General features: G+C 41.3%; 1 protein-coding gene across 1 annotated transcript; it reads right to left on the bottom strand.

Annotated features, from left to right (window-relative positions):
• Positions 1-11,747: 11,747 nt before the first annotated feature.
• Positions 11,748-13,809, bottom strand: LOC112841994 (uncharacterized). The gene is made up of 2 exons (XM_025897649.1): positions 12,028-13,809; positions 11,748-11,924 (listed from the first exon to the last, which is right to left on the bottom strand). The coding sequence occupies exons 1-2, from the start codon at positions 13,052-13,054 to the stop codon at positions 11,818-11,820; spliced, it is 1,134 nt and encodes a 377-aa protein (XP_025753434.1). The 5' UTR covers positions 13,055-13,809; the 3' UTR covers positions 11,748-11,817.
• Between the last annotated feature and the right edge of the window lie 90 nt (positions 13,810-13,899).

The raw sequence follows: 13,899 nt of genomic DNA, 5'->3' as shown, positions 1-13,899 counted from the left end.
AACATATTGGCCCACATAATACTATGGCCATCACACTGTCATTTAGAATTGTTTTAATAACTCGTGTCTTAAGTCCTTCCATCACACAGAAAATAAAAACCACATGGTTCACTTTTACATCACAACATGTTAGAAATATAAGTCGTTCATAACAACCTGAAAGGTTGGGAGTTTAAAATGCAAACCACTGGAAGCAGCAGTAGAAGACTGTAATGTCACAGAGCACACAGTGTCTATTATTGTGTAACATGTATAAATAAGAGCTTAATAAAGACGCTTCATTTCTTAAGAAATATGCAGGTGGAGTGATCTTTATCAAAAGTGGAAGTTACATCTGTGGCTAAACCACTGTACCAAAACTTTAAAAATCTACTGTGTGTGAGGCTGTGTGAGTAAAGCTTGTCCTTCACACCCGCGTGTAACAAACCATCTGTTGGGGGTTGTGGATTTGACACCTCAGCATTGTGAAAGTGGGGAAACATGTTTGTGGCTGAGCATAAGATTTCTGCTTACAACTTAGAATCTTAGTTCTAAATGAAATTAAAAAAATGTTTTTTTTAAGTGTGGCTAATGTATTATTTGACTTCTAAGGCACACACACACACACACACACACACACACACACACACACACACACACAAGAACAACAACACAGAGAGAAGAAGAGGGGGTAGTTTACTACACATCATAAACACAATCATTAATCTTCCAACTGTATCTTCTGTTCTGACTTCAGAGTCCTTGTTGTTTACTGAGCCGTACTTTGGGAGTCATACTGTTGTGATACTGGAGAAAAGGGTAAGATGTGACAGACTAAACCATTACACACAAAACTTCAAAAACCTAAAGAGTGTGTGAGACTGTTAGCTGTGTTGTTCAGCAGTAAACTTATCTACAATGTGTTAGTAAAGAGTGGTGTGTACTTCTGTCACATTAAGCAACGGTTTAACAAATTTCACTGCAAACTATAAAGGAATCTGGATTTAAATAGAACATAGTAGTGATGGATTAAGTGCAGGAAACACTAGTATAAGGTGTCTATGGAACAAATCTCCTTCAGCGTTCAAAATGACCAAAGTGAGGACTACAGGCGTTTCTCTCAGTCAGTTGGTTGTGTTTAGGGAAAAAGCAGCTAAATACACTGAGAGTGCTCCACATTGTTAGTGAGTTAACTCTGGATGTCTGTGGGTTTGTCAAACTTGGAGTGAACAAAAGCAGAAAAACAGTAAAAGATGCAGACGGTGAAAGTCTGGTTTATTTCATGAACACAATGAACATTTTACAGTCCACAGAGCAAAGTAGCATACATGATAAATAGATACACATAACACGGACAGTGTGAAGTAAACTCGTCGTCTTACCACATGTTATATTCTGTAAGCTTAAAATAACCACAGAAATTAGAGTTTAGTGTTTTAAGTCTTCTATTAAAAACATGAGTCAACACTTCTTTCTCCCAGCAGCATTACTGGAGTGACCCTTAACGATGCTTCATATCACAGTGTTTATGATAATAAAACATGTTCTCTCATTAGCACATGTCTGCGCTGTCACTTGTCATGAAAATGTCCAGAGCCTGGGTTCAGCTTCCTCTTCAATCACCATTGATCATTATTAGGGCCACAAAAGATTTGTCACATTATCCCCATAAACAACATGTTTTTATAGAAATCACTGTGACACAAAGATTTAGATTTCAATGCGCATGAACTCAAATCTTTAGTTTCATACTTATAAAGTATCGAAAAGAATACATTTGTTCCAATGTATGAGCTACACTTCTTGTAAAAAAGCTGATTGGAAATGCATTAAAAAAAGCTCCTGCCCTGCCCTTCCTTCTGTGAGCAGACACACACACTCACTCACATAGTAGCACACGCAGCATTGCACACACACACACGCACACACACACACATGCACAGAGGGGGAGAGAGAGAGAGAGAGAGAGAGATCATTAATACAAATATTGCAGCAGCTTTTGGATTTTCACTCTTTGTTGGATTAAATATGAAGAGCTACATAAATTTTATTCCAATTTTTTGCCTTTTGCTTCAATTCAGATGTGTCTTTAAATCTACCATACCTTTCTTGTTCAAAATGTTTACTGACATAGTAAAGAAGTAGCTAAAAAAGTGCCACATTAAAAACAAATCAGCAGATCCACAAATTATGGATACAGACTGTTTTCAGCTATAGAGGTACGCTTCATGTACTTATCAACATACAGTTCAGAGGCTTGCATTAGAGTGCATTGGTGCACACTTGGGCATCTTTTATTTAACATGGTTATACCACTGTGAATTTTGCTATATAAATATGCTCAAGCATCTATCATATGTGTGACATCCAGCTAAAAATCAAAAATATATATTTTTAAATCAGTAACTTTGCAAATTTAGAGGAAATGTTTTTGGACAACAATGAGTCACGTTTTAAACACAGTTGAATAATCGGCGCTGACAGACAGACATTTATAAAAGCGCAGGCTATAACAGACATGCTTACCGTGTGAAAGGACCGCTGATGTCTTGGAGCAGAGAAGCACGCTGTGTTGTTGCTTTTCTCTTATGCATAAGCAACGCCCGCCTGTCAGAAGCGCTCTGTGCGGATAGCAAAGTCGGTTCCAACACACGTCCTGGCATCAACCGGTCTTTCCACCAGCTGGCTGGACCCTCAGCTTTCATGCTGGGATCTGCAGCAGAACCTCGCACTGGCCACTGGGGCACGGCAAAACTTGCAAGTCCTAGTTTGGTTCTTCACTGCTCGTGTAACCCAGTGTTACTTTGGTTGTCTGATATTGTGTGATATTCAGTATATATGTATATATCTATATTGGGTGTTCAGCTATAAAATGTCCTTCAATGATTTTGAGGGGTTTTTTATTATTGCTATTGGTTTGCGGCTGCTTTACGACAGCCGACTGGGGTAGTACATCCTAGCAGGAGGGGCTATGAGCTCACATGGCTTGTAGCTGTGCCAGAGAGCAAGCTTGGGTGAGCTAGTGGGGAATACCTTCATCTGCAGTAGCCTTAAAAAGACTATTGTTCGTTCTCCTGCCAGACGCCTCACTGCTGTGCTGTCTCGTTGTCGTGCTGTCTCGCTGGTGCCAAAGGATCGGCGGCTGCCATTCATTCATCCGGACTTCGAGTATTTGGACTGAAGTACTCACACACATGTCCACACTCAGTGCCATACACTCTCTTTATTTTGCTGGCCAGCTAACACGATTGTTTTTTTTGCATTCACAAAGACTATACAAGGACATTTTGATCATCGTCAGATGGACACTCTCTGATTATGGACTGAGGAGGTTGTAGTGTTACAACCCCAGGACTGAGAAAAAAAAGACTCTTTACATAATATGTTCACTTGTCTCCTGGTTAGGAGAAGTGGCCATTGATGAAAATAACTTTTTCCTTCTTCTTCTTGTCTTTGTTTACATTGCATTCCAGGGAAGTTTTAAGTTGTTCAGGTTGAAACATTTGCACTTAGAGTCAGTTAGGTTTCCTTTGATGTATCAGTGTCAAGCTGAGGTTTAAGAGGGTATGTTAAGGACGGATGTGCTCCAGTCCATCAATCCTTTAAAGTGCTGGACACCGATGGTAAACTGCCATCAGACCCTAAATAAATTGTCCTCTGCTGTTATCCATATTGCTTCACTCATTCTTTGGTGAGTAGATGTATTGGTTACACTCGCAGAGAATTAACAATTAAAGAAAGGGATCCAACACGAAACTCAAATCAAACAGTGCAGTCGGAATTGTCCACAACCACGCTCAGTTTCACAAATAAACAAAAAGCTTGCACCAGTCATACTGTCCATAGACACAGGAGGGAAAACTGAAAACTTCCCAGAAACTGAAATTGTAATAAATTAATCATGCTAAAGCCACCTCTACGTCATTTCGGAAAGGTCCAGAGCCTTTATACACACATATGCCAAGCAGACTCAGTGGGAGATAAATAATATGTAGCCTTAAAATTTAACATTTACAGTTTAAAGAGACACACAGGTCAGTACCTTCGCTATTGTCTCTAAACATTAAGATCCATAAAAAAAAAATCAGTTTTATCAACAGAGGACCCATGAAACGAGCAAAGCTGACAGTTCTGAAGAGCACGGTGCACGCTCTCATTTCACAAGTTGGCCTACATTTTCCAGAAAGACCACACAGTTAAAACCTGTAAAAATACTGAATTAAGAAAAAAGTTTCACACTATGTTTCACCAAATTAAAAACAAATCCAGCAAAGCTGCTTCTACCACAAACATTTATCTTTCAGATCAGTGTCTAAAAAGCACCATTAAAAAATGTGTTCCTGCATTTACAAAAGTAAATCCTGTTTGTACAAATTCACACTGAAAACCGCACACAGCGTTTGATAAACAACATTAAAATAATCTATTGCACATCTATGTTTTAAAGATGGCATCAAAAGTCAGTGCGTATTTTCTCTAAAAATTTGAAATTCAGACGGTCAAATACACAAACTAACGTGCGGGTGTCAGGCTCAAGGAAAGAGTTCGCTGGCTTATATCAACCTTTATGCCTCTTCCCCCACCATCAACAACAGACAAAAAAGCTGTTCATCTCCCCATTTCTTGAGATACACGGCGTCTTAAAGTCTGAAACAGTCAACAAAGCACAGTTGTTAAAAACAATGTGACAATGCAACACACACACGCACAATTTGCCGTTTCAGCTCGACTGTCTAACAACAAAAGTCTTTCTATAGTGTCAGGATAAAAAGACAAAGTAATTCCTGTTGGTATAAATTTACCATGAAAAGCCAAAATGCACACAGCGGATGATGAACCTAATTAAAACACCCCCCCCCTCACTAGGAGAAGACAGAGTGTGCACAGTGGAACCACATGGCCCGGAAGTGCCCTTTTTTAGATGAGTGAACGCGCGTACATGAGTGTGCATGTGCGAAAGGTGCCAGTTTTTAAGCTCAGCAATGGGGGTGTGGGGGGCATACCCCCCACACCCACCCCTCCCCTCCCTCCCATCACCCCAACACCCTCACCCCCACAGAGGTGCCCTATATATTCTTCTAGTGCCAAATCACAACAACAGTCGCCTCGAGGCGCTTTATATTGTAAGGTAGACCCTACAATAATACATACAGAGGAAAACCCAACAATCATATGACCCCCTATGAGCAAGCACTTTGGCGACAGTGAGAAGGAAAAACTCCCATTTTAACAGGAAGAAACCTCCGGCAGAACCAGGCTCAGGGAGGGGCGGGGCCATCTGTCGCGACCATAAATGTTATTCTCCTATTGTCAGGGCACAGGGTCTGTGACCCACTGTTTTCTAGTTCAGGATATTATGCAGTTTGTTTTTGAATAATTATTGTGATTCTTAGATTCGTAGTGATCTCAGTTCTCCTTCTCTCAGTGTTTATTCTTCTAGTCACGTCTGATGGGGCAGATGGCATGGAAGGAATGAGAGAAAGGACCCAACTCCTGGCAGTGACGAAGGACTTATTGTGAGTTAATTTTATTTACAGTGGGACAAAAACGAAATACAAACAAAAGCTGAACATGGCAGCGTCTGCACTGAACAAACCTAAACTGGGTGAAACTAAAAACTGAAACAGGAACAAAAGCCGGGGACTAGAAACTGGGACATAAAACATAAAAACCTGAGACAGGGTACATGTGCTCGATGGAGCATTGGAGCATGGAGAAATACTGCAGGAGATAACAGGCAGACAGACCGACAAGGGACAGAGGACAGCATACACTATATATACACACAGGTAACGAGGGGGGAATGCACAACAGGAGGGAGACACGGCTGGGATTAATCTGACGTAATAGGACAGAGTCTGGAACAGAGGGAACATGAGGCACAGAGACAAAAGTAACTAGATGTGGAACACAGATTTGTCTTCATGTCTTCCCTAAGACTAAGCATACAACACACGGAGAACAAAAATAGAACAGAAACCCAGAAACCAGGAACAGTAAATACAATACAAAACATAAATCCATAATTCAAAGAGTATAACTTAACCCAGAAACACAAAATGCCGGGTCACCAACCCAGGACCGTGTATAGTCAGTCTTTGTCCCAGTGATTCCGCCATGTTTTCCCTGTATTCCACGTTTCGTGCCTTGTCTCCCTTGTTTTCATGTTCATTTGTCTCCTGTGTCTGTTTTCTGTTTCCTTTCTGTTCTCATGTCTGCTCCTTTCCCCCGTCATCATGTCAAGTCCTCATCTTGTGTGTGTTTCATGTTTCCTGTTTTATTTTGACAGTTCCAAGTCCCGTGTTTAGTGTTTTCTGTTTTACTTTCTCCCAGTCTCAGTATGTTAGATCTCTCCCAGCTGTGTTTCCCATGTGTTTCCACTTCCCTCGTTACACCTCTGTGTATTTAAGCCCTCTTCCTCTGCCCGTTGTTGTATTGGCTCATGTTGTTGTATGAGTCTCTCTGTGTTTCTGGTTTTCCTCGCGCTTTGTTCCTAGTTTTTCAGTGTTTTTGTTACAGTAAACTAAAGCTGCCTTCCTCAGTTAATTCTTTTTAGTTTGAGTTGGGTTAGCTCCCTCATCCTGCCTGCCACAGCATGTATCATGACACCTATATCGTAGTCTTACTACATGGGCAGGTTCATCCATCCTTTCTTTAATGCCTAATCTGTTTTTCACAAACAGAAGGATGTCTTTTCTTGCTGACCATATTTTTCTCAACTCCAACAGACTCACAGCTTCCTCCATCTTTGACTCAATATCAGGTGCAATTTTCCCAAGGATCTGAATGATCTGCATTCTGACATTTTCATCAGAGACCAGAGACACCAACTCATATCTCATCATATGATGAGCAGATCATATAAATCTAATCACATAAAACTGTAACACTTATGAAGACTAAAGGCAGGTAGGTGTTCTTTAGCTTTAAACACAAGATCATTATAATAGTAGTCAGCACTTATATATTTATATTACAGCACATGTATGCACACATTACTAAAATGTCACAACTCTGTTGGTTATTCAGTATTTATTTCAGTACAGTGGTGCACAGTTCCTTACCACCTTCTACGATCGTTCCAGTTCAGATTAATGAACAAATGACTCCAGTCTATACTGCAGTCATTCTAAATGTTTCACACTGATGGTCCTTTGACATGGGGGCAGACAGCATAGGTTGTAGCCGAGGCGGTGCTAAGGCTAGCGGTTTGCGTAGTATACTTTCCAGTGGCTTGTGATCTGACTCAACTGTAATATGACGTCCGTAAATGTAGTTGTGAAATCTTTTACAGCCATAGAGGACGGCATAGAGTTCTTTCTCTATCTGGGCGTAGTTTTGCTCTGTTTTGTTAAGCAGCTTTGAAGTGTATGTGACCGGTGTTAAGGGTTCAGAAATTGAGGAGGAAGACCAAAAATAATGACCACTGATCCTGCCGGGTGCAATTAGACGACATTTTAATGAATACACATGTGGAGTCCAACACTGTGCAGATTCAGTGTTGAACTGTCTTACAATAGCCAGAACAAAGACTTTATAGGGTTGGGGTGATACTGTCCCCCCCCCCCTTCTGTTGCCAGGCAGACTCAATACAGCATACGTCAATGCAAAACCACAAACGTTCAGTTAACTTTGACATAGTTTAAAAGAACATCATCTTCGGCTCGAACCCAGGTGCTTCCCTCAGCTTCGGTGTCGCTTATCTCTGGGACATCTGGTGTACTTCCTGGAACAGACTAACACGTACGCACCCCAACTTTGCAGTTACAGCAAAACACATCTTAACTTCTTACCTACTAAATGAGTCTACTTATATGTATGTGTATGTGTGTGTCAGCTTCTGCTGCCCTTTATTTCACCCTTCACTTCATCAGCTAAACCTTGTAACCTTTCCACCAGACAGAAGGCCAGCACGTACACAACTGAAACTATGTGTGTGTATGTGTGTAATAATCTTGACTGATAAATAAAATGTATAAAACCACTGTTTCACTCTAATACAACTACTTAAAACTTAACCAAAGCTTAATCAGAGATATTAATGCATAATAAAACAGCCTGCTCAAAACACCTTACAATCTGACTCTGCTTTCAGTTTCACTTCTGCAAAAGCATGGCGTTTCCTGTCTCCTTTTACACAGAGTATATTTCCTGTCCCTGCAGTCTGCACAGAAACATTTAAATTTATAGGAGCTTTGAAAAGCATTTGGAATTATAGATTCAACTCAGCCGTTTAAAGTGGTTCTTACTGGACCTGTAATAAAAGCTTACTTGGGTGCCAATATGTTTAAACATCTAAATGCAATATCAATATTAGTAATTAATGGAATAGTAATAATGATCATAAAAAATAGCAGCAGAAATAGCAGCAAAATATCCTTTTAATCTCTACACCGGCCTTCCTTCTTGCATGATTGTTGCGCCCAGTCCATTTTTTGATGAGTCTACTTGTAGTGTTACTTCCTTTTGAGTGTTGAAATATGCGAGCACTGGACCTGGTTCAGCAGTGAGGGTGTCTTTGATTTGCTGGAAAGCACGTGCGTGTTCTTCCTCCCATTTGAACGGCGTGTCATGGCACAGTAGCAATCTGAGTGGTGCGCTTATTTCTGCCAGGTTTGGGGCGAATATGGCGAGGTAATTTACCATGCTGAGGATTGTTTCCAGCTCTGCAGCGTTTTCTGGAGGTTCCATCTTTTTGATAGCTTTTACCTTCAGTGGGTCTGGTTTCAGCCCGTTAGTTGTGAGCTTGTGTCCGAAAAAGCTCACCTCTGTAACACAGATGCGGCACTTTTCTGGATTGAGTTTTAAACCTCTCTCTCTGGTGCGGTTGAGCATGGCTTTGAGGTTTTTGTCGTGTTCCTCTTTTGTTTTTCCGAACACAATGATGTCGTCTACGATGCCTGCCACTCCTTCCAGGCCTTCATACGTCTTGTCCAGGGGCGATTTTAGCCCATTTTTGGGGGTGCTTCAGCATGTTTGCTACCCTACAATCCGTCCTACTCTGTAGTAAATTCAGCGATATTTGACCGTCCTGTTGCTCCCATTGAAATTTATATAACCTATTTAAAATGTAAAACTTAACATTATCCGTAGCCTGCTGCTGTTACCACTGTCCTGTTTGAAATGTAATGAGAGAAACTGGCTATTTTATCATATGTGCATATTGAACCCAAGGTACTAACTAGCTAACTGACTGGATGCGCATTAACCTTATAACTCCTGTTGTGTGTGTGTGTGTGTGTGTGTGTGTGTGTGTGTACAGAGAGACAGCCAGGTTCATATTGGATATGAGGAAGTTTTTTCAAAAACAGGAGCCACATTCAGGTAAAAGTGTAAAATCAAATGATCCATCAATAGAGGATAATGTTGGATCAGTGTTTCAATATTTATATCCTTTATTAGATGTACATGTGGTTTGGTTATTTGCCCTTTGAAAGTACACTGAGAGAGGACTTTTTTTTTATTAGTGATCTTAATAATATTTTTTTTAAATCTAATTGAATACAATCAGTCCAAAGAGGGAGAGAGGAAAGAGGAGAACATGAGGAGAAAGTACAAGGTCAGGAAGAACCAGGTAAGAAAACAGACAGGGAGTACTGACAGGCAAAACAGAAACTGTTAAACTGGCAAGAAACTGTGGGGTGAAGAAAAATGTTTTTGTTATCATATAATCAGTAGCATATATATTGTATTAATCAAGTACAGCTTCAGACTATATTAAGAAGAGCAAACATACTGGCAACTTGTAACTCTTGTTAAAGGAATGGCTATAATCATTTTATGTTTACTTTATAACACATTGCATCCTGTGCTTTTAAAGGAGTTGTGGCTCGGTCTGTTAATTGAGGGTCAAAAACTTTTGGCTGGCGTTATGATCAGCCAATCTACTGTGAGGTTGACTAAGAGCTGTGGAAGGAATTGCATGCACGCTTACAACACATTTATACCAGGTTATTCGTTATTATCCTTATCTTTTATCACCAGTTATATTCTTATACTAGACAGAAGATTAAGTTTTGAGTAACGGCAGTTAGGACATTTCAGTGAAACATTTAGTCAATATGCTACATAGGCAGTTTTAGACTGATACACATATGAGAGCGGCCTCGGTATGACTGTGAGCCTTAGAGGTGAGAGGTGAAACTGAGGGCAGAGGCTGACACACACACCCAGATGCACACACACACACACACACACAGTAGTTAGATTAATAGGTAGAGTAGGTAAGAGTTTAATCATATTTTGCTTGCAACTGCAAAATTGTACCTGCATACGTGACAGTTTGTTGCAGAGCCGAGCTCGATGTTCCAGACAGATAAGCGAGCGTCCGTTGGTGACAGGAAGACACCAGGATGGAGACGAGAGATGATGTTCTTTTAAACTGTGTCAAGAGTCGTTAGGAGATGTTTGTGGTTTTGGATTGACGCATGCATGTATGGTATCTGCTTAATGCAAAAGGGGCATTGTATTACCCCCAAGGGTATAAAACCTTTGTTCCATGTATTGTTGAGTGAGATCAATGCTGATTCTGTTCAGTGGTTTGTCTCCCACACGTGTGTTCATTAAATCTTCGTTTGACCTTACCTCTTGGACCAGAGTTGTTATTTTAGACTTCCTCCAGTACTCCTTTAATATTTTGAACCTTAACAACCCCCCCCAACTAATTTTACTCACACAGTCTGGAAGTTGTGTCCTCCCTATATTAAAGCTGCTGTACAGAATCTGCAAAACAAACTGGGTGGTCAGCCCTGGCACTGCATTACAATATTGAGCTTCAGTCAGAGGAAGTCACGGTTGCCAAAAACGTTTTGAAGCTCAAGAGTGAGGCTGGTGCCATCCCAGATATGTTAACATTGTTCAATCTTCTGGATAATCAGATCTTCCCCACACTGAAAACTGTTATTCAGGTTGCCCTAACAAACCCAGTTAGCAGCTGTAGCTGTGAAAGGTCTTTAGTGTCTTGAGTCAGCTCCATACCTGGCTGAGAAGGACCATGGGTCAAAGCAGACTCCAGCACCTGGCTGTGATGTCAGTTGAGAAAGATGCTTGAGAGACTTGACCACCAAAATGTGATCGACAGATTTACCAACCTCAAGGTGAGGCACATAGGTTAAAAGAAAAGAAAAAATCTGCAGATCCATAGTAGTATCTGCAGTAAAGATCTTTTCATACATTGTATATATTGTACCATAGGCCGAGGTGTCTCCACTTTTTCTTTTCTTTTTAATAATATTTTGTACATTTCAAGTGTATTTTTATGTATCTGTATTATATTATACATACACATTAAAAGTGAATCTCTGTCCCAAAAATGTGCTCAGTTTATTTTTTACTCACTGTGAGCATCATTCATTATTCTCCCACAGTAATTAAGGGTAGAATATGTAATTTTTAAAATTCTAATTCATTCTTCTTTAGCAGCATTTAAATAACCTTTATCAGATGGTTTTGTTACAAACTTTTCAAAAAGAGTGTTTTGCTTTTCTTTCTCAAATGTGGGGATTAAATTGTGTTAAAATGTACAAAACAGTGATGTCATGTTTTGTGACGAGGACCCAGGCACAGAGAGACTTGATGAATTTAAGAATCTTATGATTTAATAAAGAAATTTGCAGACTTGCACAGAGATGGTAAAATTATGATGACTGATAACGGAGACTAAGACAACAGATGACGAGGACAGGGAGGAACAGGGGTTTAAATGCACCAAGGAGACAGTCAGAGGGAACTCGGGACAACTGGAGACATTTAAGGATGCAGGGACTGACAGAGACGGGGAAGAAGTCTCATCGTGACGACTAAAGTTTACCTTGCCTGGATGGGCAGCTCTCTGGGTGCTCAGCACCCCCAAAGCTCTGATCCTAGAATCGCCCCTGGTCTCGTCAATCCTCTGGCACTCATCTTGAGCAGACACGATGCCAAAAGGGAGCCTGAGGAAGCGGTATCTGCCAAAGATTGTATTGAAAGTAGTCAAAAGGGATGACTCTTTACTTAGCTTGATGGCCCAATAGCCGGAACGTGCGTCGAGGATGCTGAAAAATTTTGCACCTGTAAGCTTGTGTGTCACATCCTCAAGAGTGGGGAGTGGATAGCGTGGTCTCGTTATGGCTTTGTTTAGAGGTCTTGGGTCTAGGCACAGCCGGAGTTTGGGTCTTTTCAGGTTCTCGCAGATTACGAGAGCATTGACCCATTTGGTGGGCTCTGTGACCTTTTGGATAATTTTGTCTCTTTCCATATTGTCCAGCTCTGATTTGACCCGATCTCTGAGGGCAAAAGGCACTCTTCTTGGTGGGCACACAACTGGTGCGACAGTCGGGTCCACGGTGAAACTACACTCACCTTGGAATTCCCCGATGCCTTTGAAAACGTCGGAATATTCACTCATGATGTCTAGTGCTTTGGTGGGTTGCCCTGCTTCCGTGCTCTCGGTCACTGCGTACACAACCTTAATGAGTCCGAGGGCTTTGCATGCTCTGAAGCCTAATATTGGTGGGCCGTTGCAGTCAACAACATGAAATGTCTGTTCTGATTTTCGGTCTTTGTATCGGCTAATTAACTCACAGTGTCCGTTGACTTTGAGTGGGTGCCCCCCATAGCCAAACAGTTTGTCCTTGTCCTCCCTGAGTGGAGTTTGTAGCATTTGGAACGTGTTGGCTGGTATGATGTTCGTCTGTGCTCCGGTGTCCAACTTGAAGGTGAGTTTTATCTTCTTTGGCCCCAGTAGTATGGCTGCAAACGGGCTGTCTCCATTATCCTCTGCAGCTATGGTGTCTATGAACAGCTCTGGCTCTGAATCATTAGCCTCTTGTACAGTGTGCACCTCTCTGTGACCTGTTTTTCTTTCCACGTTGCTCTTGGATCTGCATACTTTTGCAAAGTGGTTGAATTTTTTGCATTTCAGACACTGCTTTCCTTTGGCTGGGCAGTCAGTTCGTTTGCCGTGATTTCTCCCACATGCCATGCAGGCTTTATTTTGGTGTATGGAACTTTCACTTGCTTTGCTGGTTTGCCTTAAGTTTTGTGGTCTTGCGCCTTTGCGACGTATGGCATGTACTTCGTGGTTGTCGTTAGTCATAGCTTTTAGCTGTGACTGTGCTAGCTCATAGGAACGAGCTATGTCTATAGCTTTCTCTAATGCCCTTGGCTAAGTAGCTTCTCTCTGACGTGAGGAGAGTTGGTTCCAAAAACTATTCTGTCTCTGACCATTTCTTCACTCTTATCATAATCACAGTCTTTAACAAGGAGTTTTAGCTGTGTGACGAAGTGCTCAAAGGACTCACCGCTGTCTTGTGTTTTTTCGTGGAATTTGTATCTGGCGAATATAGGGTTAGCTTTCGGCGTGAGGTATGTTGTGAAGCCGTCGTAATACGTTTGTAGCATCTTAGCTTCATCTTCAGTTAGGTTCCACGTATTACTTATATCTCGTCCTTTGTCTCCGATCCACAAAAGTAGGAAGCTGCACTTTTGTTCCGCTGACTTGTCTTTGAGTGGTCCAGAAAACATTAGCTCCACATGCTGTTTGAAGCGGCGCCAGGCGTCGGGTAGGTTGGACGAGTCCCAGTCCATTCTCGGGGCTGGTACACCGTAGGCTTCCATTTTCTTCCTTCTTTCTGTTTTTCTCTTTTTTTTCGAGTGGGTCCGCTGAGGACTCTGACACCATGTTGCGTCTTCGCTACTTATGAAGAAATCGCCTCGGAGTTGTCATACAGATTCCTTTAATCCGTATAAATATATATATAGCAACGTATCCACGTAACTGTCAGCCGCTAAGCTAGCACCTGAACACACACCCGGGCGTACCATGTACTTCCGGTGATTTCAAAATAAAAGTTCGAACATTACAATGGCTTTGAACTTTTCTTGTCCATCTTCCTCTATATACTGGACTCTATGTAGCGGAGGTGACAATAAAGTTTACTT

Source organism: Oreochromis niloticus, linkage group LG2 (assembly GCF_001858045.2).
Source record: "Oreochromis niloticus isolate F11D_XX linkage group LG2, O_niloticus_UMD_NMBU, whole genome shotgun sequence".
Lineage (NCBI taxonomy): Eukaryota > Metazoa > Chordata > Actinopteri > Cichliformes > Cichlidae > Oreochromis > Oreochromis niloticus.
This window is presented reverse-complemented; position numbering and strand designations above follow the sequence as displayed.

Excerpts from the sequence above, each read along its gene's own strand:
- LOC112841994 (XM_025897649.1), bottom strand. The coding sequence starts at position 13,054 with ATGACTAACGACAACCACGAAGTACATGCCATACGTCGCAAAGGCGCA. Across the intron at positions 11,925-12,027 it reads TGTGACACACAAGCTTACAG|ATACCGCTTCCTCAGGCTCC; the intron begins GTGCAAAATTTT and ends AATCTTTGGCAG.